The sequence below is a fragment of the Falco punctatus genome (assembly GCF_963210335.1).
Source record: "Falco punctatus genome assembly, chromosome: 9".
Lineage (NCBI taxonomy): Eukaryota > Metazoa > Chordata > Aves > Falconiformes > Falconidae > Falco > Falco punctatus.
In genome coordinates this window covers 21,718,790-21,744,239 of record NC_137589.1, presented here as the reverse complement: position 1 = coordinate 21,744,239, position 25,450 = coordinate 21,718,790, and the positions used below count along the sequence as shown (strand labels likewise).

Below are 25,450 nucleotides of genomic sequence, written 5' to 3'. Positions count from 1 at the left end.
CAGCATTTCAGAGGCAAGCTTCTGTGGCTTCCTGATAAGCTTCATTCAATTGCATTGTCTTAATTGCTCATGTGCTAAAGCTCATTAAATGAAAAATAATACTGCTTTACTGCAGGTTGTGCACTTGAGATTTGAAAAATGGACACCACCAGTACACCTTTGAGATACTGCCAGAGAGATTTCAAAGAGCAGTCACAGTCTGCTATGTTTTGTGGCTCTAGGAACCTCAATCTCATTGTGAGCTCAGTGACAGAGTACTTCTCATTTTCCTCCAGATGACTGGTAAACCTTAAAAATCATTCCACTTCTTTCCATCAGAAGTTACCCAAAATTTTATAGTTAAAGTTAACACAGCAGTCCATAGTTTTAACAGCACCTGAAAACAAAACAAATTTGGGCTTGTCTTTAGCTCTATAGTGTTAATCTGTAACTGATGCAGCCCAGAAGGATGAAATACCACAACTTCAGAGATACACTTTACTTCTTCAGTTCTGTTTGGTGAATTCAAGTTTCCCCTTCATTATCTGTTCACCCAGAAATTATTCCACAGCATTTCTGAACAACTCAGCAAGATTCCCAAACCACATTGCTGATGTAGAAGCTGCATGATTTTTGCAGAAGATACTCTGTTCTTGTGCAGACAAGCAAAGAGACAGCAGGGTTTCTTGGTGGTTTTTTTGTTGTGGTTTTTTTTTTTTACCCCCATTGAAAGCATACAAATAAGTTGAAGCTAAGGCTTCTAACCCTATCTCTAGCAAATAAAAGCACCTTCCTCACGTACTGTATCACCATGCTTAGCAGGAATTGCAGATGCCTCATTTAATTGAGCTGGAATCAATTTCCTATCAAGACAAACATACTTTGTGAGTGTCTCGAGAAATGTATCTTATAGAACCTGGCATTTTAGTGAACAAGAAACTGTAAATAAAATCTCTATCAAAGACCATAAAGTAAAATTTTTGACTGATTGTTGTCTGATTTTGAAACAAATTTAAGGCTACGAAAATTTGCTATAGTTGCATATGTTATAAAATAGCAGATACAAGGCAGGTTCAAATACAAACGATGTACAAGTGCATTTTTTCTTTGTCCCCCCAAAAACACCTCCAAAACTAAGTAGCAGGCCAACGGGAACAGATAGGTCACAAAACATACGTACACACAAAACACTTCAAACACCTCCTGTCATTTAGAAAACGATACTTACCAAATGAGATGGTACTTATAAGATCGAACAACAAACACATTTTTTTTCTCCACTTTAGCAACTCCTGTACTGTAGCCAAGCAGCAAAAAGGGTTCAAATAACTATTAAATGCTTCTTAGAAGGAAAACATCACAAATATCTCTCTAGAGCCTCTCACCAAAAAATTCCCTATCTGCATTGATAAATGCTTCCTCAGTTTTGTACTTACCATGAAACACTTCATTAAAAACTTCAAATTGTTAGAAATCTAATGAAGGACAGTACCCAGAATTTCTGAATTAATTTTGCAGTAAAAAGCATTAAAGAAAAAACTGGAAGGAAAAAAAAAACAAACCGCCACAACCAAAACCCCCACAAAACAAACCAAAAAAAAGCACCACTAAAGAAAGGGAAACAAAGTTGACATTTCTTACTTTAGCATGCAGAGTTTCAGATACTTAACAAAATGGACTATACCAATGACTCAAAAAGCCATTTAGCATCTCTTACTGTAATTTCAAAGCTGAACTTTGGAGAAATAATAACACAAGCTTGAAGATACTGTTCTCAACTTCACACATCTAAAACCTTTGTGATAAAACACCAGATACCATGGAATTACAGGTAATAATACTGGTACAAATCTTGTTCTAAATTCTAAAGTAATTATCCTAATGAACATCAGCTACAGGGAACTACTCCCCCATCTTCTGAGAGGTGAGAGTTGTTTCATTTTAAAGTGTCCATTTCTCTGCACTGACAACACAGAGGCATGAACCACTGACATCACACAACTACTGGTGCCAAGTGAGAACATCCTGTTTACAGAACAGACTGACACTTCAAGCAAGATTTCTTTGGAGCTCCCCAATTTACAGTCAGATGTCCTATTGTTCATCACTATTATTACTGCCAAATAAACAGAGGAAATATTTACAGAAATTTTCAAAAGGTATCATTTAATGCAACTTCATCCAATATTAGCCATTTATCACAGAATCGCATTAAGTTTTATGATTCACATGGCAGAATCCCAACCATTTCATGAAAAAAAGAAGCCTGATTAGTCAGGAAATTTGCAAAGTGAGTAAAACCTATTGCTTCTATGTAAGAAGATGGGAGAGAATAATATAATCACCATAAACTCAGAATAAAAGATGAACTACTCCATCACACAGTAACATTATCAGCTATACTATGTCAGTCCACTTGTTTTCTTTGATTATTTTCTTCTGAGATTTTTTCAAAATTTACTATGGTTTTTGACTACATTTTATTTTTGTTCTTTGTTGTCCATCTTGGAATAAAAAAAAAAAAGCCCATCTATTTCTCAAGAAACACGATCAGTGCATTGGCAAACTGGTCACAAGGAAATGAACAAACAAAAAGTCTCCAGCAATACCAATGTAACATCAGGCAACAACAGATGCCTTGTTTTAAGCTTGGACCATCCAGAGGTTAAAATTTAATATTTAAATGAGAGAGGCCCCTAGCTGCTTACAACTGTGTGTTCCTCTTTAGAACCCAAACCCCAAGTCTGTTCAAACAACTCTGTTTAGAAATTAGCAGTGAAATTAGTCTCATGCAAGACTTGCACAGGTCAAATAATTAACTGCTGTGCTATTATACATCCTTAAAGTCAGGGAACCGCTTGGCAGTAAAAGAATTATATGTAGCTGCTCAAACCAATGATGCTCCAAAACAAGATGATACCACTAACAGAAAACCTTTCTTGTCAGTATAATTGAGTAAATACAAACAGCTCATTCTAGCAAATGAAGAGGAAAAATAATTATTTTGGCAATAACTTGTTTTTCTCAACAGAGAATACCACAGAGCAGGATCTGACCTATTATAAGGTAAATTAATTAAGATAAATCAATCAAGTATTTAATGTTGCATCAATATTGCATGCAAAATAATCAGTAGTGTAAAAATAAGAAGCTAAACCTATTATATTACAGTACAGGATCAAGCAAAGTAAACAATGTCAGTAAACTATTTACTGCTCTGCAGGAATATGTTTTAAAATGCCTAACAGTTTGGAATACTTTGAATAGAAACCCATTTAGATGTTTCTAAAATGAAAAACGATAATGTTTATCACTACTGAAATACCATGGTAAGGTAAATACACTCAAGCTCATACTACAATACCCATCCTTCCGTGAAAATCAGTTTTCTAGGGTAATCCGGATTAGATCTGTTCAGCCTTCAATTGCAGAGAAATCCCATTTATCTATAAATACAATTTTAAAACACAATTTCTCTCTCTTGCTTCATTTTTCCTCTCAGCCCTTCACTTTGCAAACTTAACGAGATGCATCACAATAATTTGACATAATTTAAATGTTTGATTTCTGCTCATTGTAGCCTACATATTCCTCTCTGCACCAATTTAAGGCTTGCCATGCCTCGATAGACTGTCTAATAAATACTGCAGTAAAGAACAGACTTTTTCTTACTATTTTTTTTAAATAGTAAGAAATTAAATATTAACTCAATAAGACCATTGGAGTTGCTTTGTTTTTTTTTAAACTCTTTAATCTACTATTTTTATATTATATATATATTATAATATAATACTATATATTAAATAGTGTAACTATTTAATCAAAAGTTCTTTCACCATCTAAAAAAAAAAAAAATCCTTATATTTCAACATAAATTCCCTAGAAGATGAGAGAGGGACTATCTGCCTGGGAGGAAACCCAGCAATCCCATCTGTGTATAAGGGCAAAAGTCTTCAAAACAAAAATCTTTCCAAGTCTGTTCCACTTGCTCTATTAAGTTCCCATTAAGTATTAACATCATAGCTGGCACTTATTCATCCGACACTACAGGTCATAGTTACAAACTATAGTTACTTTAAAAACTACAGTTATATTTGTGGAAAAGGTGGGGAAGGTGTTTGGCCTGCGATGTTTTTTTGGTGGTTGTTTTTGGTTTTAGATTCAAAACACCAGACATTTTGTCACCGCAGTCATTATTCCCTATAAATCCCTAGCAATTTTTTGAGTTTACATGAGCTTTAGTCAAGAAAAACACTGTCTATATTTAATGATAGACAACAGCTGAACAGTAATGATCCCCTAATCTGAAAATGATTACTGTAAAACGAATGCATTAAAATGAGCTGTGAGAGCTCATTCTTTACAATTATTGCCCAAACACATGAGACTGCTCCCACTATACACACTACAGCAGAGATTCTGTTGTCTGCTGCATGAACTCTTCAGACCCTCTGGAAGCACTGAAAGACCCAAACCCCTGTTTAAAGCCTTCCTAACTAAGAATCCATAGTTGAAAAGAAATCAACAAGAAAGTTAAGATGTCCTCTGAAAAAAGATTTCGCGCTATATTTTTTGGAACAACTTAGTTACAGTAGTACTGATCTTTTTCTACACTAATTACTTAAAACTTCATATTTATTGCTACTGTAATTAACAGTGTCCTTGCCACAACCCACTGTTCAATCACATCTTTGCCACATAATAAAACAAACAGGCTCATTATTGATGTAGTTAAGAATGCCACTCCCAATATATAAATTAATTGAACTGAAGCACAACTGGGCATTTGAAGTGATTCAAAACCAAATCTGTAACTCGTAATGCACAGAACGTGTGTTCTACAGGACAGAGCTATGAGTCAGTTCCTCTTATGTGAAAATCAAATCTCTCTTGGCTTAAAGAAATTAGTTTCAATGGAAGTGGTAAATCCAGACATGAGATGGAGATCATAAACAAATACAGTATTCTAGTAAACCTGACTTGCTTGCTTTAATTCTATGTCAAAACACTGACTAATCTGTGAAATAAAGTTACACAGATATATCTCTCCACTCAAGACTTCCATACATTACTATTAAAGCACAAGAATGACCAGTACAGGGGTTAGCTTTGCTCAATAGGTATGCTCTACGGCCATAAACCAACACATGAACGCACAAACACAACTGTTGCTGATTCTCTGGAGCTCAGTCCAGTATCACCGGAGCTACAGTTTACTCTATGAAAGTCCCAAAGTCCAAGCCACTCTTACAGAGGGGACACAAGCTGTGACAGCGCACTTTCACAAGGGTTTCTGCTTTCCCTGCACCAGGCCTTCCCTTTTCAGACATGGACTACACCTTAAGAAAGGGCACCTGTCCCTTGGAGGAAAAGCACTAGCTCAATAGTCACAGCTTTCCCACACCAAGGGATGGCTCAGGTCAGTCAGGTCCTAGGTGACTCAAAGAACATCAATGTCTGCAACCATATAATCCAGGCAATACAACACACAACACCTCATGTGCCAAAAAATAAGGCTGAGCAGAAAGAACTTGGTAGGTCAGTGCCTAGAAGAGCCTCATTCCTAGCTAAATCCCACAGTCTGGTTGTTCCAAGTATCTTGGGATCTGGGATTTGTCACCTCCCAACAACAAGTGTCTTCCTGCCTCATCCATCCCAGCACCCTCACAGGGAGCACGCAGGGTACTCAGTCACTTCTTCCAGGAGACCAAGGGCTGAAAACTGTTAATTAAGATGAACCCTTGTTTCCAGTGCCCATATTTCATTAATTTAACTTGCCTCTTGCCAAAGGGAAACTGATCTTCTGCAGACTCAGAGCACTGCTAGTGGCACTTCCAGATGTCCCATCAGTCACACTTTGAAGAACTAAACACTGCAGAGGAACTAATGGTAGCACAAAACCAACAAAGAAATCAAGGGCAGCTCTTTTCCTTTTAGGATCATTGCAGAGCCAAGTGCCAGAGTTCCCAACCAAAAGCATCAAGTTTCCATAAAACAAACAAATTAATTATGTTCTGAAGAACAGAGGCTTTCCCAGGCAGCCCTTAGGCAAGCACCTGTTTGTGTTTCTCTTCTTTTACTGGATATGTACAGTGTAGGGATCAGGGAATGATAAATGAGCTACATGTAATCAAATATGCATTTTCCCAAGTTAATTTCCTGGCCAACAGTAATATAACAAGATCTGAAACTATTTTATTTTTAAAGTAGTCTCTTAAAGTGATTTGTAAGGCCTTTTAGTTATTCAATTTCTGTAGCTTTAAGACTCTGTTAGGCTGAATAAAAGACAGTAACTAAAGAAAGAACTGCTGAAAGAGCTTAATGGCCGAACAATCCTGGTGGCAGAAGTGAACTGTACCATTGCCTTTTTCACAGGAAAACCCTTACTTAAAAAACGATCTCCCACTCAGAGTAAAGATAAAGACTATTTAAACAGCTATTCCTTATATCCCAATTTAAAAATATCTACTTAACCCTTCTGAAATGAAATACATTCTTGGGTAAGTAAACCTTCTGATTAGTCTGAATTTTATTTCATTTCAGATGCTAGCATTAACTTAATGGATTAATTTAATTAACTAGATGGACTTAATCTCAAGTAGTTCAACACCACCCAAGTGTTGAAGTTGGCAAGAAATGTGTTTCTTCCTGCCTGGCCCATACAACCTGCAAAGTCTGAATTTCAGTTTAAGAATGCAGCAAGGATACAGGTTTACATTATGCCTAACTTGGAAGCCGCTGTTAAACCCTTCTACCAGACTTGGTATCCCCCTGCCCTGCTGCAGATGTAGCAGTTCTGCAGCCATAGGGTGAGTCAGCTCGGTTTACTGAACCAATGGAAAAGAAACCCAGCGAGATCTACTTGTTCATGTAGTAGTTTGGTTTTGGAGGTTTTTCTTCAATATGCAAAAGGAGTCAGGAGTAAGCATTTCTGTTCCTCGGTACAATGTTAAAAAAACTTAATGTTGATCTAAATGAGGCCTGACTTTAGTCTACTTTAAAACCAGCCATCTGCATGCGCCCTTCTCTCAGTGGTAGTAAAGAAAAACAGTATCAGCGTGGTACAGTACAGGATTATCCTCAAGCAGCTCCTTTAGTGCAGCCAGGCAGACGGTCAGGCTCACTTGGCTATCTGCTACCTCAGGTAGCTTCCTTTGCATCCAAAGTCAGAGAAGAATTATGTGCTTACTGCTCAGCACAACCCTAGTTCATACACCATGATGTCAGTTTTGATACCTAGCAATCACATTTTGCCACCAGTTCTCACTGAAGCCAGTTATTTCTGCAACTTCTCCTTACTGTATATTTTATTCCACAGAAGTCTATACTCCCCAACAAAAACAACCCATGCTGATTCAGCCCTTGAAGAGCCTTCATTACCTTCAGGACAAAAATGCGGTGAGAAAATTAACTGCTCAGTTTTGCATCCATACAGAGCCAAATGCTCCATGGAACCACCCAGGCACCGCTCCACCAGAGGCGGCCAGGAAGGAATTCTCTTGCTGGGTCTCACCCTGCCCTGGTAGGGTGAGATGAGTACACCCATCCAAGCCATGAGCAGCCAGTTTCTCCAGAAGAATGCTGTGGGAGACTATGTCAAAGGCTTTATGAAGGTCCAGGTAGACAACATCCACAGCACTTCTCTCATCTACTAGGCAGGTTGTCTTGTAGGAGATCAGGTTCATCAAGCACGACCTGCCTTTCACAAACTCATGCTGGCTGGGCCTGATCCCCTGGTTGTCCTGCATGTGCCATGTGATGGTGCTCAGGATGACCTGCTCCATTACCTTCCCTGGCACCGAGGTCAGGCTGACAGGCCTGTAACTCCCTGGGATCCCCCTTCTTGCACTTCTTATAATGGGCAGGATCTTCTGGGACCTCCCCAGTTAACCAGGACTGTTGATAAATGATGTACAGTGGCTCAGCGAGCTCCTCTGCCAAATCCCTCAGTACCCTCAGGTGGATCCCATCCAGCCCCATACACTTGTGCACATCTAAGTGGAGCAGCAGGTCACTGACCCTTTCCTCCTGGACTGTGGGGACTTCATTCTGCTCTTCTTCATTCCCGTATTCCAGCTCAGGGGGCCGATTACCCTGGGTGAAGCTGGCCTTACTATTAAGGGCTGAGGCAAAGAAAGCATTAAGGACCTCAGCCTTTTCCTCATCCTTTGTGACAATGTTCTCCTCCACCATTCAATAAAGGATGCAGATTCTTCTTGGCCCTCCTTTTGTTTCTACTGTATTTGTAAAACCAGTTTCTGTTATCTTTTACAGCAGTGGCCAGCCGGAGCTCTAGCTGGGTTTTCACCTATCTAATCTTCACCCTGCATAAACTCGGAAATTCCTTATAGTTTTCCAGAGGTGCCTGTCCCTTCTTCCACAGGTGGTAAAAAACTCTCCTTTTCTCCCCAAATTGCAGCCAAAGCTCTGTTCAGCCAGGCTGGTCTTCTCCCCTGCCAGCCCATCTTTCTGCACATGGGGACAGTCTGCTCCTGCACCTTTACGACTTCCCTCTTGAAGAATGCTCAGCCCGCCTGGGCCCCTTGGCCCTTCAGAACTATCTCCCAAAGGACACTGTCATCAAGACTCTTAAACAGGCCAAAGTTGGCCCTCTGGAAGTCCAGGGTAGCAGTTCTGGTGACCTTCCTCCTTACTTCTCTGAGAATTGAAAACTCTGTCATCTCATGATTGCTATGGCTAAGATGTCCTCCATCCATCACATCACCCACCAGTCCTTCCCCGTCTTTAACAGCAGGTCCAGTGGGGCATCTCCCCTGGCTGGTTCACTGCCCAGCTGTGTCAGGAAGTTATCTTCCACATGCTCCAGGAACCTCCTAGGCTGTTTCCTCTCCGCTGTATTGTATTTCCAGCAGACATTTGTAGGTTGAAGTCCCCCAGGAGAACAAGGGCCAGCGATCATGAGACTTCTCCCAGTTGCTGGTGGAATGTTTCATCTGCCTCCTCATCCTGGCTGGGTGGTCTGTAACAGACTCCCACCAGGATACCTGGCTTGTTGGCCCCTCTCCTGATTCTTACCCATAAACACGCAACTCTGTCACCATCATTCAGCTCTAGGCAGCTGAAACACTCCCTGACACACAGAGCTAGCCCACTGCCTCTCCTTCCTTGCCCATCTCTTCTGAAGAGTTTGTAGCCATCCATCGCAGCACTCCAGTCATGCGAGTCATCCCACCATGTTTCCATGATGGCAGCTATGTCATGACGGCTTTCAGCTCCTCCTGTTTGCTGCCCACGCTTTGGGCACCGGCACAGATGCACTTCAGCTGTGCTATGGATCTCACCTCAAACACTGGTGTGCTGCCCACAGGCTCATCTCTAACAAGCTTGGTTTTATTCTGTTCCTCCTTCAAATCTAGTTTAAATCTCTCTCAACGAGCCCTGCTAACTCCTGAGCTAGAATCCTTTTCCCCTTTGGGACAGGTGAACCCCACCTGCTGCCAGCAGGCCTGGGGCTGTGTGTACTGACCCATGATCAAAACCCCCTGAGATTTAGCCAGTGACACCAGGCCAGGAGCCAGGTATTGATCTGTGTGACCTTCCTATTACAGGCTCCATTGTTCCCTGCAACTATCAGGATAGAAGAAAACACTGTTTGTGCTCCGGATCCCTCAGCCAGTCACCCCAAGGCTCTGAGGTATCTCCTGATTGCCCTCAGACTTCTTGTAGTTTGGACTTCATTATTGCCCACTTGGAAAACCAGATAATCTGAGGGCTGTACCAGACAAGGGACTTTTCTAGCAACACCCCTGACCCAGGCCCCAGCGAGGCAGAAGCTTCCATGTGGGCTGGATCCAGTCAGCATAGCAGGCCCTTTGTTCCCTCTCAGAGTGGAGTCACTGATGACAGCCACCTTTCTTTTCTTCCTAGCAGAGATGGCCATGATGTGTGGAGTTGACTGAGTCTCCCTGGGCAGCTCCTCCAACCTGGGTGGATATTCGTCCACACCATCATTTGCCTGGCTCTCAGGTTCCAGAGTGGTGTGCCTGTCGTACAGAGGCACCAGGGAAGGTGAGGTAGGCCAAGAGGGGATTCGCCAGCTGTCCTGAGCAGGGACCTGTTTCCATTCCTCCTGGTCACTTAGAACCCCTCCATCTGCGTAGCGGACAGTAGGTAGAGGAAGTCTCTGCTTCTTGTGATGTGTCCATGTGGTGCATTTTTCTCACTACATGTGATGCATTTGTCTAATTTGGTAGGGAGTGGCTCCTCCAGTCTCTCTCCCTCTCAGACTTCCTGATACACCTTAACCTTTCTGCTTCCTCTTTCAGCTCTGCCACCAGGCTGAGCAGTTCACCCACCTGGTCACACCTCACACGGGTATTCTCAGCTGCCCTCTAACAGCAGTGAGAAGCTCAGGCGCTCCCTGCAGCACAAGACCTGGACAGCTGCATGTTTCTGTGGGAGCTCTGTCTGGGTCACCACATGCCTTTCTGACGCTTGCTTTTGGCCGAGTGGAAGCCATAGCTTGTTTTCCTTGGGAAGGGGGAGCAACAACAACTGTTAGAGGTTGCCTCTTTGAGGCATTAGGGGGATAGTTCTCTCCCTTGGCCAACCGCCACACCATGCCCTGGATGATGTGCCATGGCCTGTTTGCCCACTCTGGTACCACAGTCCCAGTCACTCCCACTCTGGGGGTTGCATTTGTACACGTCGGGGTTTTGCTGCCTTCACTCCTGGCCCCACACACACTGAATCAGAGCTGCCACTCATCAGGGCCTCAACGCTTCCAATTCTGGGGGGAAGTGGGCTGGGGCACCCTCTCTCTTTATCTTTGACCTCAGTTCACAAAAAGCTCCAAGCAGTCTCTTGGCATGATCCTCCACGCTAGAGCACCTCTGCTAGAGTAGCACGCCTCAGAGACTCAAACCCATTAAACAGTTCTGAAAATCCTACTAACAGAATCATTGCAGCTTCTGTCAGTGGATCTTCACATTTGCTTTTTGGTTTTACTTTGTTTTCAAACAGTGATCAGAATTATTTTTGCCTTTGTTTCATTTTTTAAGAGTAAAGAATAAATTACTTGTACCCTCAAGTTCACAGCTGTATCCTTCGTGATGGGTAATTGCTAAGCATAAATGCTGAAAACTATTAAATTTGTTAATTGTTAAATGATCATTTTTGCTGGATCAGTTTGGTATAGCACAAAAGCGCACAGAAGTAGCTTTTAAATGCATCAGACTTCTCTACCAACCAAAAAATTGCTTCTAAAGCATTTCTTCTAGTCATATACATTGGATTAAAGTAGAAAAAAAAAAAAAGAAGAAATTGGATCCTGGGTTTCCATCTTCCTCACAGCTTCTTTTAGCTTGATAGTTTGCTACTGAATTTAACAGTAGCACTGTAAAGACAACAGATTGTAGCTAGCCTGATTTTACATATTACAAAGATATAACTGACATTTCTACTTTGATTGAAGCTAAAATATGGGGGGAAGGGGGGGCTGTGATAAACAAATAATTTTAGCAGCATTTCTCCTGCTTGGGAAAGAGCCAATTAAGGGCAACAGATATGGCAGAACCAGATTTCTTTAACATTAAAAAAAAAACACCCATGTACCCACAGTTTTACATTTATTCTGGCATACCACATGACTGAGCAAAACAATAATACAGAGAAACCATTGGAAGGAAACAGTGAATGGGTTGACCAACAGTACATTGAGACTAATGTGATAACAGAAGAATTGGTGTGTGTGTTTTTTAATACAATGGGACTACAGTAGATGTAAACTATTTGCATTTCATCAATACATTTTACATACTCCCCACAAGAAATTATTAAGCTGGAAAGGATGGATTAGAATAAAAATTTTAAGCACTACCTGAAGAGAGCTGGCTAAAGTAAGATGACAAGCAGACTTAATTTAGATCGGTACTTTGTCCTGAAAGGTGATAGAGTTCTCTACAAATGAGTAGTAACATATGACTAACATTTCAGCTCATTGAAACCTTGGAACAAGAAATGCAGGACACAAATTTATTAGTGGCACAAACAGAAACAAAACTCAAGCACAAACTAGAGATTGCTTTGCACGTCACTTGGACACCACTGACAAAAATATTGCTAAGAAAAAGAAAAAAAATTCCTAAAGGCCCATGCTTATCAGTTACAGATGACTATAGAAAAAGACAGAGCTGTACTACATTACAGCACAAATGCCAGCCACCAATGCACAAAATACACCTCACTGAATGAAATAATTCTAACAGAGACAGTAAAGCACAGCTAGCATTGTAAAGAACTGTCAGGATGTTACCTAGACACAAAATACAAATGTCAGCAACCACATTGAAGAGAGAAATGTAGCCAGAAGAAGGACATAACAGGACTACCGGGATCACGAAGGGAAGAAGAATCTACTTTGCAAGAGCAGCCTACACAAACGTGTTTAGTGAGCAAAAAACCAAAAGGGGGAATAACTGCTCTTTAAATATTCCTTTCACTGGAGACTAGAAACACCAGTGATGGAAACATATTACCTGAACTGAAAGATTATGCAGGCACCATCAGCTAGCCATGAATAAATTGTCTCATTTCTATGAGACAATGGCATTAAGCCAAATGAACAAATGAGATTCTGGGGAAGCTTCCTGATAAGTATAGGAAGAAAACAGCCTAACCATTTTCAAGCCAGTCCTTGATAAAGTTTTGAAGGCTACTTTGTAACATCATTAATTGTTCTGGCTGGGAAAGATTTGATGACTCAGGAGGTCAAGCGAAAACACCTGAAATAGAGAAAGTATGAGCTAATGGAGCAAAATGCAGTAGGAAAGGCATGCAACTAAATATGCACAGGTACAACCATGAAAACAGAATATTTGCATGCTAGATGCAAAGAAATAGGCTATAATTTCTTCTGTAATTGATTTTCCTGTTTCTATTCATGATTGTTCTGCTCTTAAAGTAACACGCTGTTTTTAAATTGCAATTACTAAAAAGAATTCATCTTTTATATGTTAGATTACAAATCGTGTTCTTGCAATTTACAACAAGTCTATCAGTCCCAGGCATGCTAAAGTACTTCTCTGCAATGATGTAAGTACAGAACATAGTTCTGTATTTAGCAGCAAGAAACATATTTCAAAGTAACTGTTTTTATAAGCATTGCCTCATTAGCTGGGTGGCTAATGTACCCCACCCTGGCTTAAATCAATTTCCACATAATTTTTTCACTATTATAGCATTATGGAATTCCTATGAAGTACATTCAAAATATTACAAGTACTTTTAGCTAAATTTACCCTTTCTTGAACACGGTGGGGGCAGAGGACAGGAACAGAAAGCAGTTGATTCTCAAGTTTCTATCGGGGTGCTGCATGTTTCTCAAGAAACGTCATTTCTGAACTTTTCTCCCCAGTAAAGTAATGAAACTCTCAGATGTATGCATCAAATTTGTATTCACTGAAAAGCAAAGCTCCTCTTTCAAAATGTACGGGAGAATATTAAGGATAAAAACAAGTTTGGGTTCTGTGGTAAACAAAATGGCATAAGCCATGACAAAAAAAGAACCAAACCCCGCCCCCCCCCCAAAAAAAAAAAAAACAAACAAAAAAAAAACCCCACAGAACCCCAAAGCACACACATACACACACAAAAAAAAAAAAAAAAAAAAAAAACAAAAAAAAAACCACCAGCCCAAACCCAACCAACCAACAAAACCCAAAACACAACAGGAGTAGTATCATGGTGTAGCCACACTAGCAGGGAGCCTTGTAAACTCACCTGAAACACCCGCTTAGACAAACCCCACAAAATTTCAGGAATCTAGGTTAATGCACTAAAAGAAAGTCTGTAAAACCCCAATACTATCTGAATAGTGTCTCCAAAGTTGTGGATATTTGGAGTAGATATATTACTAAGTTGCCCACCAGTCTTAGACTTGACTTCAAAATATTCTGTATTTTCAGGTCTTCTGCTTCCCAGTGACACAAGTGAAAGCTTTACTGCCAAATTTTCATAGAATTATTGCAAGCATTCAATATAAGAATCAAATAAAAAGTCAAAATTGTGCAAGGCAATTAAAAAAACAGAAAGAAATCAAATTAGCAGAGTTTCTGCTGCCATTGCTATTTGTCAGTGATGCGATTTTCACCTGCTCACAGTAACTCCTGACACAGAAGTGAAGTTGCACAGACTCTCTCCTACCGCGTGACTGCATCACACAACAAAAAGTTTTATGAACAACAGATCACTAACTGCAACTACATGTTTCCAAGCCTTTTTAAGTACAGAAAGTGCTACACATTCTCAGTCACGCTATCATTAATGAAGGACAGCTTTATATAAAACTGTGGACAAGTATTTTTCCATAAAGGTATGATCAGCATACTTTTTGAGATAGGGACATTAATAAACATGGAAGTTCCTCATTTAAGAAGTAAAGGGGAACAAAAATTGAAACTTGAGGAATCTGTTTTCCAATTTTGAAATATCAAACTGTCTACTACTATTCTTTCTGGGGCATCTGTGCCGTGAGTTTTGCATACTTCAGCATCGTTCAAGTGTAAATAGAAATCAGTATTCAACTGAAATTCACAACAAACATTATTTTGATGAAAGAGGTCTTTTTGGATGAATGTTACGATATTGCCTGTGTGAGTACAAACAAGATCACAGTAAAAAGTATTGCTTCATATTTTCAGCCTACCACAAGTGCTCTCTTTTCATGGCCCAGAATGGATATAGCCCAGCGCAGCCATATCATCCTGGTCCTCTTCCCTTCCTTCAATTTCACTCTAGAGTATGCACTTTCTCCCATGCTAATGAACATGCCAGGGGACATCCCACTGTTGTGCAGCCTCTCCTCCCTCAAATCTAGCATTTTTGCTGTTCAAAGACCACTTGACAACCATCACTAAGTCCAAGCTTGCAAAGCATAATGGCCCCACTCCTGCGCTATAATACATGATTAAAAAGCTAGCTAATTGTATCCAAGCATAGATCAAGTATCTGAAATGTGAGCAGCTCAGACACATCAGTGTCAAGAATGACAGCTGTAATGACAGTGTATAAAAACGGATAAAATTAAATCAGTTTTCTTGTATATTACAGACATCAAACACAATGTAGGGTTGGGCTAGGGGCTGGAAAGGAATAAAAGGACATTTGGAGAACAATTAATAGAGAAATAGAAACATACTTTCTACTAGATACCAAAAATACTAAGCAAAGTTCTAGTAGGATTGAAGACTTCTCATGAAAACAAAACCATTGTACATCATAACTGCCAAAAATAGAGTTTTCCAAAAGAAAATACCACTGTAAGAGTATATCATATAAATATGTACTGTTACAGTTTACCTACATAGGAAGTGTGCCACTTATAATGAGCAACTTCATTACAGACATTCTGAAATCATACTCAGTTTTTACTTATCTCCCTTCATTATTCTTAGGAGTATTTAAGAGCAAGTCTGTAAACTCAATTCTTCATTTTTTTTAGAATTGTTCAAAATATTAAATCATAATCAGGTATCTAGGTCTGTAATTCTTTGTTGCTACAGATAAGTGGCAGAACACGTTTCTAGTACTTCTTAAATAAATTCAACAAAGATGCTGTGAGGATGAACACGAGCTAATGGTTCCACATTTCAGTATTTCCCAAGCATTGTTGCTCTAGAACAGGGGTCTTCAAACTACAGCCCGCGGGCCAGATACAGCTCCCCAGTGCCCTTAATCCGACCCCTGGTATTTACAGAACACCACCACCACCACTGCCCCTGCCAGGGGTTGGGGGGGAAACCAAGCAGCCACAGATGACTTCCTGCCACTTCATCCATGCACCGGCCCCCTGTTTAGAAAGTTTGAGGACCCCTGCTCTAGAATACCCTCATTATGGATCTTTTCTCAAGTTTTTGGTCAAATATGCATACAGCCCATTAACAGTTCTCTCTCAAACACCTGTTCCATGTACTGTAACTGTCAATTGACAAATAAAACAGGTAAAGTATTTGTTCAATGAGTAAGAGGAAACAAATTTTAATGCTAGAGTCCAATATTAATTAATCATAACTTAAGATTTTATCTTGTCTGGTTAATCAAAAGCTTTGTATAATATAATCAGCAGCAGATGCTTAAAATCATGAGACATACCTAAACCTCTATTTCCTACCAAGTATCTAACTACTTTTTCAAGTAATAATTCCAGGGGGCAGGGGGAGGGGAGCAAAATTCAAATGGAGTCACAGAATCATCCCACACTTCCCACAGCAAGCACCTTACCTTCATCATTCTGGGCCAAACAACCTCCTAAGATAGTAGCAACTGCAATCCCTACAGCTAAACATTTCCAGAGACAAAACCGCTGTAACATTTTTTGTCAAACTTCACTCAAGGCAGACCTGAAAAAGAAAGATTTGATACACACATTAGTCAACCAACCTACACAAAGATGAGTAATAACAAACTATTTCACAGGTCACTACATGGGGTTTAAATAGTCTACAAGAGCACAACATTGTTTCTGTTAAAACAAGCAAGGTTAATCCCATTAGCATCAATACATCCATTTGCACTCATTAACTTGATAACCATGTTTGCATAAGCCTCCAAGTAAAGAAAATGCAAGCTGCTTGCTTAAATATGGCCTCATTTCCCTAGTTTCCATACAATTAAGTATTCAATTTATCCTTCCTGCTTTAGCCTTATGCTTTAAAGCACTTTGGAAAAGTAACCGTATCAGAGATATTCTGCTTTTAAAACTAGCATTCAACTGCAGACGTTAGGAGGGACCCAGTATTCAAAAACATCCCACAGCAGAACCTCCCCCAGGAAAAACGTGAGCAAACCCCAGAGATGGCCTTCTTTAATGAGAGTTAAATGAATTAGTTCATGCCCAGTAAAAGGGGTAAAACTGAAAAGAAAACCCGTATGTACCAAAAAATCCACTCCCACCCATACCACAAAACCAACAGGAGAACAAACTGGCCAAGACAGATCTGTCTGAACTCTGGGAGTATACTTAGAGTAACATTAGACAGTTATCTAAAGCTCTGTTTTACAGCTCCAATAAAGAGAATTAGCATATTTCGGTAGCCCAGAACTGAATTACTTAAAAACATTCCTTTTGCATGTAAAACATTGTGACAAATGCAATGGACTTCCTAGCAACAGAAGCGTGAAATGGAGAAAGACTTACAGCAGTATAAAAACAAGTTATTGTATAAAAATGGTTTAAGCGCTGTCTATTTTCCCAAGCAAAGCACTTGACTCTGATTTCATTGCCATTTTCTGCTTATAACTTTCTATTGTGGTTACAGAACTGCTGTGTTTCATTTTAAGTCAAACAGACAAACTATTAGCCCCCCCTTAACAGCCTCAGCATTAACAGCATCTGATCCTCTGTCAGCAAGATATTATTGAAGATGTGCTATCATCTTCCTTCCACAAACCAAGCTTATAGAAAGCACAAATGTATGGACAGAATCTAATTCACACAACACAGAAAAAAAACCCCACATCTACTTAGGGCATAAAACATCCTCTTAGATCACTCTCAAGAGTTATCTAAGCCACAAAGAAGCAGGGTTGCTACTAACAGAAATAGGTGATAGTTTTAAGTACCAGACAAGCCAAGAATTTCTCTAAGATCTTAATTTATTCCAAACCATATCATTTTACAAAATATTTTGGTTAATATCAAGGAAACAGTGCTAGAATATAAACTGTTCCAAAAAAAACAACCCAAACCCAAACCCAACAACCAAACCAAACACCAACACAAGTATGTATCATGGATTTTGGAGGAAAAACTTGAGTTTTTTCAAATGGATAAGGAAAGCAAGCAGTGAAATTTAATAAGCCAGATTGATTGTACCACATTTACTTAAAATATTTAAAGTTCCTAGGTGGCTGATACTGTATATATTAAGCCTGCTTCTTCAGGCTGTGTGGAATCAATGAGGCTCCCTTACACAGCAAGCAGAGCTCTTTTTTTCTTTGCAAAGCCATTGATCACAGTTGACTTTATGCCTTCCAGTGGATTTCCAATACCGACATTTGCTAGTCCAAACAATGCTGTAAAAATAAAGGGGAGCAGCAAAAAACATTTAAAATCCTACATGACACACAGGGCTCCACTTCTCATTTGAGTGTTAAAAGATGGAGAGAGGCTTTCCAATCTCCATCTTCATTCAAGTAGGACTCTTCCCACCCTGTTCAGCAGTAGTAGATCACTTTAGGCAGCTAACTGCAACAGGCAGCAATTTCAGGAAGAAATTTAATATTATACTTCAAACAAGGAGGCAGCCTGTGTCTAATTGAAGCAGCAGTACAGATCTCATGGGACTGTTCATTTTCATTTCACCTACAGAAATGTCAGTCTTGACAAAACACCTCAAGGTTACAGGAATTAATGAATTCAAGCCATGCAATAGTATCTATGAACCATACAAAAGCACACACCTTTCTCCTCTCTCCTCCTCTTCCACTGGCACTTCTACAACAGTTTCTGCCCCTAACTCCAGCAGAGACAGCTCAAATGAGAATTTCAGACTGTTCCTAAAGGGTCTGTCACTCTTATACACGTAAGGAGAGCAGAATTGTTATCAAAAATCTCACTATCCATAATTAAAAAAACAACTAACAAACAAAACCTAACAACTATTTAAAAGCTTGCTACATAGCTATGAAAAAGGAAGCTGCAAGCTCATCAGGTATGTTACCTGTAGAGAAAAGGAGCAGCTAGTTCTTTCTTGAGCAACAACAACAACAAAAAAAAACCCTTCCCTGAGGAACCCATTCAGGAAGTTTGCTGATGTTGCTCAAAAGTGCCTTTTTCCTCTCTTTCACTTACCAAAATGCTCATTTGATAACTGTCCCCTGATTTTCCACTTAGTCAAATCAGAAGTCACTCTGGATTTTGCAATGGCACCTTCAAAGAACAGAAATATTTTCCACTGTACTATATTCTAGTTGACTCCTTTTAAAGGCTGAGTGTCTCCACATTACCCAAATCGATTCAAATTAATCCAACATCATCATTACTCTTCTGGGAACTTTTGAGGATGTGAAATTCCCAATATTTCACCATTTTTTCCTCCCACATTGAGAGGTGATCTTAAAAGATCTGGACTCCGTCAACTTTTCAGCTTAAGCAGCCAGTGTTACTACTGGTGGCATTTGCTGTCACGTTCTTCCAATCTTTTGCACCTCGGAAAACAGAAATAAGTGGTTCAGGAGACTCTCTTAGTTTCTTCAGGTCAGTCTAAGAAAAATCACATCCATATGCAGACTACTTACGAGACCTAGAAAGAAATGCACACATGCACTTCAGAGGCCTCTGATACTCTATTTTACAACCTTGAAAAAAATATCCAGATCTCCAATCATGATGTTCTATTTCAGAAATTATTCAGAGCTCATCTGACATCCATGAGTTGAGTCTGCTCTGGAGAGATTTTATGACAGAATCTTGGCAGATTTATTTTTTACTTTAATGAAATGTCAAGTGAACCACAAGTATAGCAACACTGCTGCTCTAAGAATAAGCATCTATTCACAACTGTAATACAGCAGAATAAAATTGCACACAGACACACCCTTTTTCCTCCAATTTGTACCAGAATAAACTGTTATGAAGTGTAGAAAAAAGAATATTCTTAAGTTCAACAGATTTTGCTAAGTGGGAAATAGCTCACAACAAAGAAGTTACTACCAAAGTCCCCAAAAGTAAACAATATGGAAGAAATACAGTATTGAACTCTAGATGCACAAAAAATATTAAATGAAAACCAGAAAGTTAAAATTTAAGGAAATTTCACTTCCTGGCATGCCTGCATTTTAAAAAGGAAAAAAATTTCGATAACGTTCTCTCCAGAGTGTTCCCCAATTGACTATACAGTTGAGAAACAAAAATACACACAGATTTTTCCCAGAGGAGTGGCAGCAGCAGCAGGCGATTACTGGAGATTTTTACAGCTCAACTGCGGCAAACTGGCATAATCACACTCTGAGGAGCAATCACGTCTCCTCTTCTCACCTCTGGCCTTTTTTTATTTCTCCCTACTACCCTCTCACCAATACAGCTACTGAATCAGCCAAAACACCGACTAGTTATCGAGACATTTGTACAAGAGGCATGTAAAATCTAACAGGAGATAGAAGTGAATAAAAAACCCCCAAAACATCAAATAGAAGCTATCAAATCCAAGCACCTTGAATATATTTAAGGCCAAATTATATTACAGTAACCTTAAATACTTATTGAAGATCAGTTGTTACTACAGTACTTAAAACATTGCATTTACTTGAAGCTGAGGGGGGAAACATGGACTCAGTCAAAATAAATAGCCATGCATAGTTGGGGTAAAAAAATGATTTTAAATGCCTATACAGACTTGTTTGCTGTGTAGAAATACAAACAGTTGTAAGAAATTTTTTTGAAATCGGATACATGCTAACAAGCTAATGTCACCTGTTAAATGGAACTGATGATTTATAAAAGTTAACCTCCCAGAGAAAGATAGGCAAAGGAGCAAAAAAAGAAAATTCAAATAATTTACGCATTTCAGAGTTGATAAAATTGAATGAAAAACTAGTGTACAAATACCCAACCCCTTGCACACATTGTCCACATTGGTCTCTAATAAACTCAGCTCACAACTATCGAGTTTAAATTGCAGCAGAATCCAGCATTTCAGTAAACACTTGACAATTCTATTTGAATCAGAAAAAAACCCAAACATACAAATCACCAAATTCTGGACTGTGCTTGCAGCAAGCCAAAAGTGGAATACAGTAGTGCCACACCACATAAATAGTCACAGAGCAACAACTTCTTTAAGTGTTCTCTTACCATTAAGCAGCAAATCTGAAAACAACTTTGAGGCACTCTATCAGGGCTTCAAACCCATAAATCCATTGTAGAAGCAGAAACAGCATATTTAAAAAGAAATTAAGTACACAGTAATTCAGTCAAAACGTACACAAATATTTGCCATTTAATGTATATATCAAAAACAAAAGCTCCCATGAAACTGTCGTAGTTGGATGAGTAAGAGAGCATTTTAAAAAAAATTATTAAGTACACATTTATATCTAGGCTATTAATTTACACAACCATCCAGAACTCCTTCAAGCATCAGAAGCTACACATTTTGCTTAGTGGTATTGCTCTTGGTATTTTATGATTGTGATAAATCTTTAAAATTACATGTAACAATTGTTTAAACACAGGAAAAACTATAGTGGACAGTTTTATTATAAGGTTCATCTGTATAACTACTGATCAGATTAAGTCTTTTAAAGATTGTGTACACAAAAATAGGGTTCAGACTGAAGTGCAAATGCTTATTCTATAGAACAGGTGCCATAATAAATCAGAAGTGTCAAAAGAAACGGGGGGGGGGGGGGGGGGGGGGGAAGTCTCTTACAGAAGCCAAAAAGGAGATTAATTTGCTTCGAAATCTGATAGTGTTCCTGGCTTGATAAAAGCTACAGTCCATTAAACTATACACCCCAAATGTTTTATTTTTGTTGTTGAAACAATTACATTGAACTGTTAACATAAAAAAAAGCCTTATGAAGTCTTAATGAAACACGAACAGACAAAAAAACCACCCCACAACTCTGGTTTGTCTCAATGCCATTCTTAACTAATGTCACTTCATATGGTGGGGAGCTACATCTGCCTTAACATATGTCCTATTCCAGTTAGGCACAGCAGAATGCCTACCATTTACAGTTTTAGCTGTTTCCAGTGCCACACAAACCAAATGCAGCACAGCACTGTGACACTTACACTAGCAAGCAGATGGGACTCATAGGTACAGTAGAAGTCAGTGCTGGGACCTGACATCCACACTAATTATCTCAGGGTGGGGTACTTCTGATTAGCTGGGTCCCAAACCCGAATTGCTGCTGGAGCACATCTGAAGCATATCAGCTGGAAAGCTACAGTGCTGGAAAACATCTTCCCTTTAGGTTTAACCGGAGGCGAGGGACAGGGTGGGGGTATGGGGGATGTGTGCACATGCGCACACACACATGCTAAATTTCATCTCATGAGCTCAGGAACCACCACTATTTTGAGGCATCCTGCAAGGCTAAAAGTCAGGCCACAAACTCCTGTGCCCAGTTCCCAGGCAACTGCTGAGCCCATCTCACAGCACCTACTTCAGAACAAGAGAAGAATCAGTGAAGGAAGACTTTAATGTTTAAATGCTTTCCTGAAGAAGAATTCAAGCATAAGCAAATATTTGGCTGAACTGGGTCATTGTGAATAATCTACTGTGCAAATACAACCAGAACACTACTACAGTTTTTATTTCACTAACAATGCTTGAGCATATTCCAGCCTATGGACTCTTGTGTTTACCCAAGCCCTATATTAGCTATAGGGCTTTCATGCTATAGAGTCAGCACAACTGGTATGGGTTTTGTTACTCTCCCCTCCTTGGAATAAAAGTCTTCTGGAATATGGAGGTTTTTTAAGATCAAGATCAAACATGCTCACAACTCCGTTCCTTTTTCACAGCTGCTGGATCCATTCTTATGGATCCAGTCCAAATAAACCAACATAAAGAACAGAATTGCATTGATGCTGCATTTCTGCTTTTCTCCTCTGTTTACCAGGGTCTTGATTTTCTAGCCTTCCTTGGAGAGAGCATTTTTAGAAAGCAGATATCTGAGAACTTAAGAAAAATCTGATGGCAATTTATATGAAAAACTGAAAATATTTTCATCTGCAAGTTAAAATTCCTCAGCATGCTTCTACTTTCAAATAATTCATACATTCCTCCTTGCCCGTATTATTCTAGGGGCTACTACTTTTAAGTATTTCCCTACCCCACTCTTTACACCTATTATTTTCTGTGACTTTCATACAGAAATGACCACTTTTGTATAAGATGCTTAGCCACTGCCACAGAAAGGTATTTCTAAAGAAAGTAGAGCAGCAGTAACAGCAAATTACTTGCCTCTGCATTAGCTCAAAAGTAATTTAAAACTTCAATGACAGCACTTCATTTAGATACAGTTGACTGTACCTAGATGTGAACGATGTAATTTAAAAGTTAACAAGAGTCATTTGTACTTCAATGCAAAAATTCCTACGTTTATTTATCCCCAAAATAATGTGTATTTTCCTATACTCCATAAATAAATTATTCTCCATCTCTATACAGCAATAGTAGCCAATGTGTTTACAGCCTGACTCACAGTAGGTGACATCCTGAGAGCACTTTTCCAAACCCCCTACCAGCAAAATGTACTATAAAGGCACTATATTAACAATTGATGTAGCATACTGCTAATTTCCACAGAAGACAGAAGATTGCTAAGTATATGTAGGTTTGAACAGAGAAATGTCAACTATACTACCCAAAAATAGAAAAAAGCTTTTCTAGAACAACTGACGTAGAGATGGAGAAGAATTATTTCCTATTTCCATCACTAGTTGTGAATGCTTGATTTATTTTCTGTATTTTTAAAAACTAATCCAGCTATTAGATGGATTAACAGTGTTACAACCTCTTAATCATGAGTGGGTAAATAAAGTACCCAATTCATACCTGTCTACAAATCCAATTTATAAATTTATTATATAGATATTCAGTTTCCCAACCCCTGTGCATGGACTTAACCTATAAAACACTGTTCTCACAGAAGGCTTTGAGTACTTCATCAAAAAACATTTGTAAATTTGGGCTGCATCACACTGTACATGCGAAACTCCTGCTTTGCAGATTGTGGCTCTAGAAAGAGAAGGAGGGAAAGATATCCTAAACCCCCATACATCACTGCCAGAAGACTTAATTTAAAAAGTAACATTAACTGCTTAATGTAAAAATATTAGAAGAAATACAATCTATATTAGTCAGAGGTAGCAAAGTTAGTTCTTCAATAATCTTCATCCCTACAAAATAGGCACATAAAGCTTAAATTATACATTGAAGTGCAGGTTATTTTGCTAGTTAATAATGAAAATATATTTTGATATGAAAGTACAAATTAAAAGATCGGCTTCATTGCTTTTACTGCAAGACAAGTATTGGATGACATCCCAGAAATCTCTCAGTTCCTTCCTTGCCAGAGCTGTTCCTCTCCAAGGGTCATTCATTGGACTTGCTTAATACAGAGGAGCAAATCAGGTTTTCTTTAAGCAAAAAATAAGGAAGATCTTGGTATTGGTACAGTGGAAAGAATGTTAGAATGTTTGATTTTTGAAATCTTAGATAGTTTGAAAGTTCAGGTTCTTCCTGGCTCCCACTCAAATTTTCAACAAGCTAGAAGATTCTCATAGAAGCAAAACACATGAAATGCAATGAGGAAGAAAAAGCACACTCAGACACACAACTCTTAGCTTGTGCTGCTGGGAACCTAAATGAATGTTAGTGCTCTCAGGTTAAGCAATTGGAGTTTGGCCAGGATAGAGGTGCTGTCAAAATGGCAGCAAACAGCAAAAATACCTAAAAGCAGTGAGGCTGGAAGGCATTCAGCTCACTCCACCACCACCAACTGGAGGGTAGGGGACACACACCACTGCCCAGCTCCAAAAAGGACATGCAGTCTCCAGCTGCAGCTACTGTCACACAACATGCCAAGCCCTTGCTAGGAGCATACAACAAGTAGTTTACTATGCAGTACCATTAAAAAGATGTTGAGCCAGTTAAAATGGTTCATTGAGCACCATTAGAAGGACTGAATTTCTGCATCTAGATATCTGTTCATCTTTCCCAAGTTTAATGATTCTTTGAAGATGAACCTACCTTTAAATACTCATGTTAAAGTCAAAATATCCAAATCTACCCAGCTCTACTCTTAACTTTCCTATCCCTGCTTCCTGCTAGACCAGGCAGACACCACCACAGCCATGAGTCTCTCTCTCAGGCCAGAAACTATTCTGTCAAGAGTCCCTCTGAGTGCTCCTTGTAGGAAACCACTAACTGTCTCAACATCTCAAGGCTTAAAAACTGACTTCCATTATAGCAATGGAAACGTCCAAAACTCTGTTAGGTGAATTTATTTTATCAAAGAAAATTACGTTGTCTCAAGTAGAATATATATGCTGCAGATTCTCATCTCTAAGAGATTTTTTATTTAAATTTTGTAAAATAAACACATCAAAGTTGTCAAAGCACAGTCTACCTTTCTAGAAAATGAGTGTTTCTACTTGCCTGTTAGTCATCACACATCAAAACGCAGCATTAAATATACCCTGGAGTAATTACAGGGGGTTTTACTAGCTCTTAAAATAGTTCAATACAACGGCATTTCAGAATTAACATGCATACACATAAATATACACACATGCGCGCACACACACACTTAGCAGACATTATATTCAGCTACTTCCATACCAAGGTGAAGATTGTGTTATTATACATTACTGAGCCAGAAGTTTTAAAAATAGTCCTAGCTTTTGGAGTTAGGACAGCTTAATTAAAGTTGATTAAGCCAAACAGCTACTGGAGTTGCATGTCTGCACTCCAAGTTACAGACTACATAAAGAAAG

At 39.2% G+C, this 25,450-nt stretch overlaps 1 protein-coding gene and 1 long non-coding RNA gene across 7 annotated transcripts in view; one reads left to right on the top strand and one right to left on the bottom strand.

The window, feature by feature from the left end:
• PCDH15 (protocadherin related 15) overlaps positions 1–25,450 on the bottom strand; it is an 878,455-nt gene that overhangs the window by 394,253 nt on the left and 458,752 nt on the right. For all 6 annotated transcript variants that reach the window (XM_080401549.1, XM_080401544.1, XM_080401545.1 and 3 more), the window contains one exon: positions 16,219–16,337. In XM_080401549.1, coding sequence (XP_080257675.1) covers positions 16,219–16,309 — 91 coding nt within the window. In that variant the 5' untranslated portion in view covers positions 16,310–16,337. The remainder of the gene's footprint in view (positions 1–16,218; positions 16,338–25,450) is intronic.
• LOC308069477 overlaps positions 1–25,450 on the top strand; it is a 302,542-nt gene that overhangs the window by 100,140 nt on the left and 176,952 nt on the right. The window lies entirely within an intron of this gene.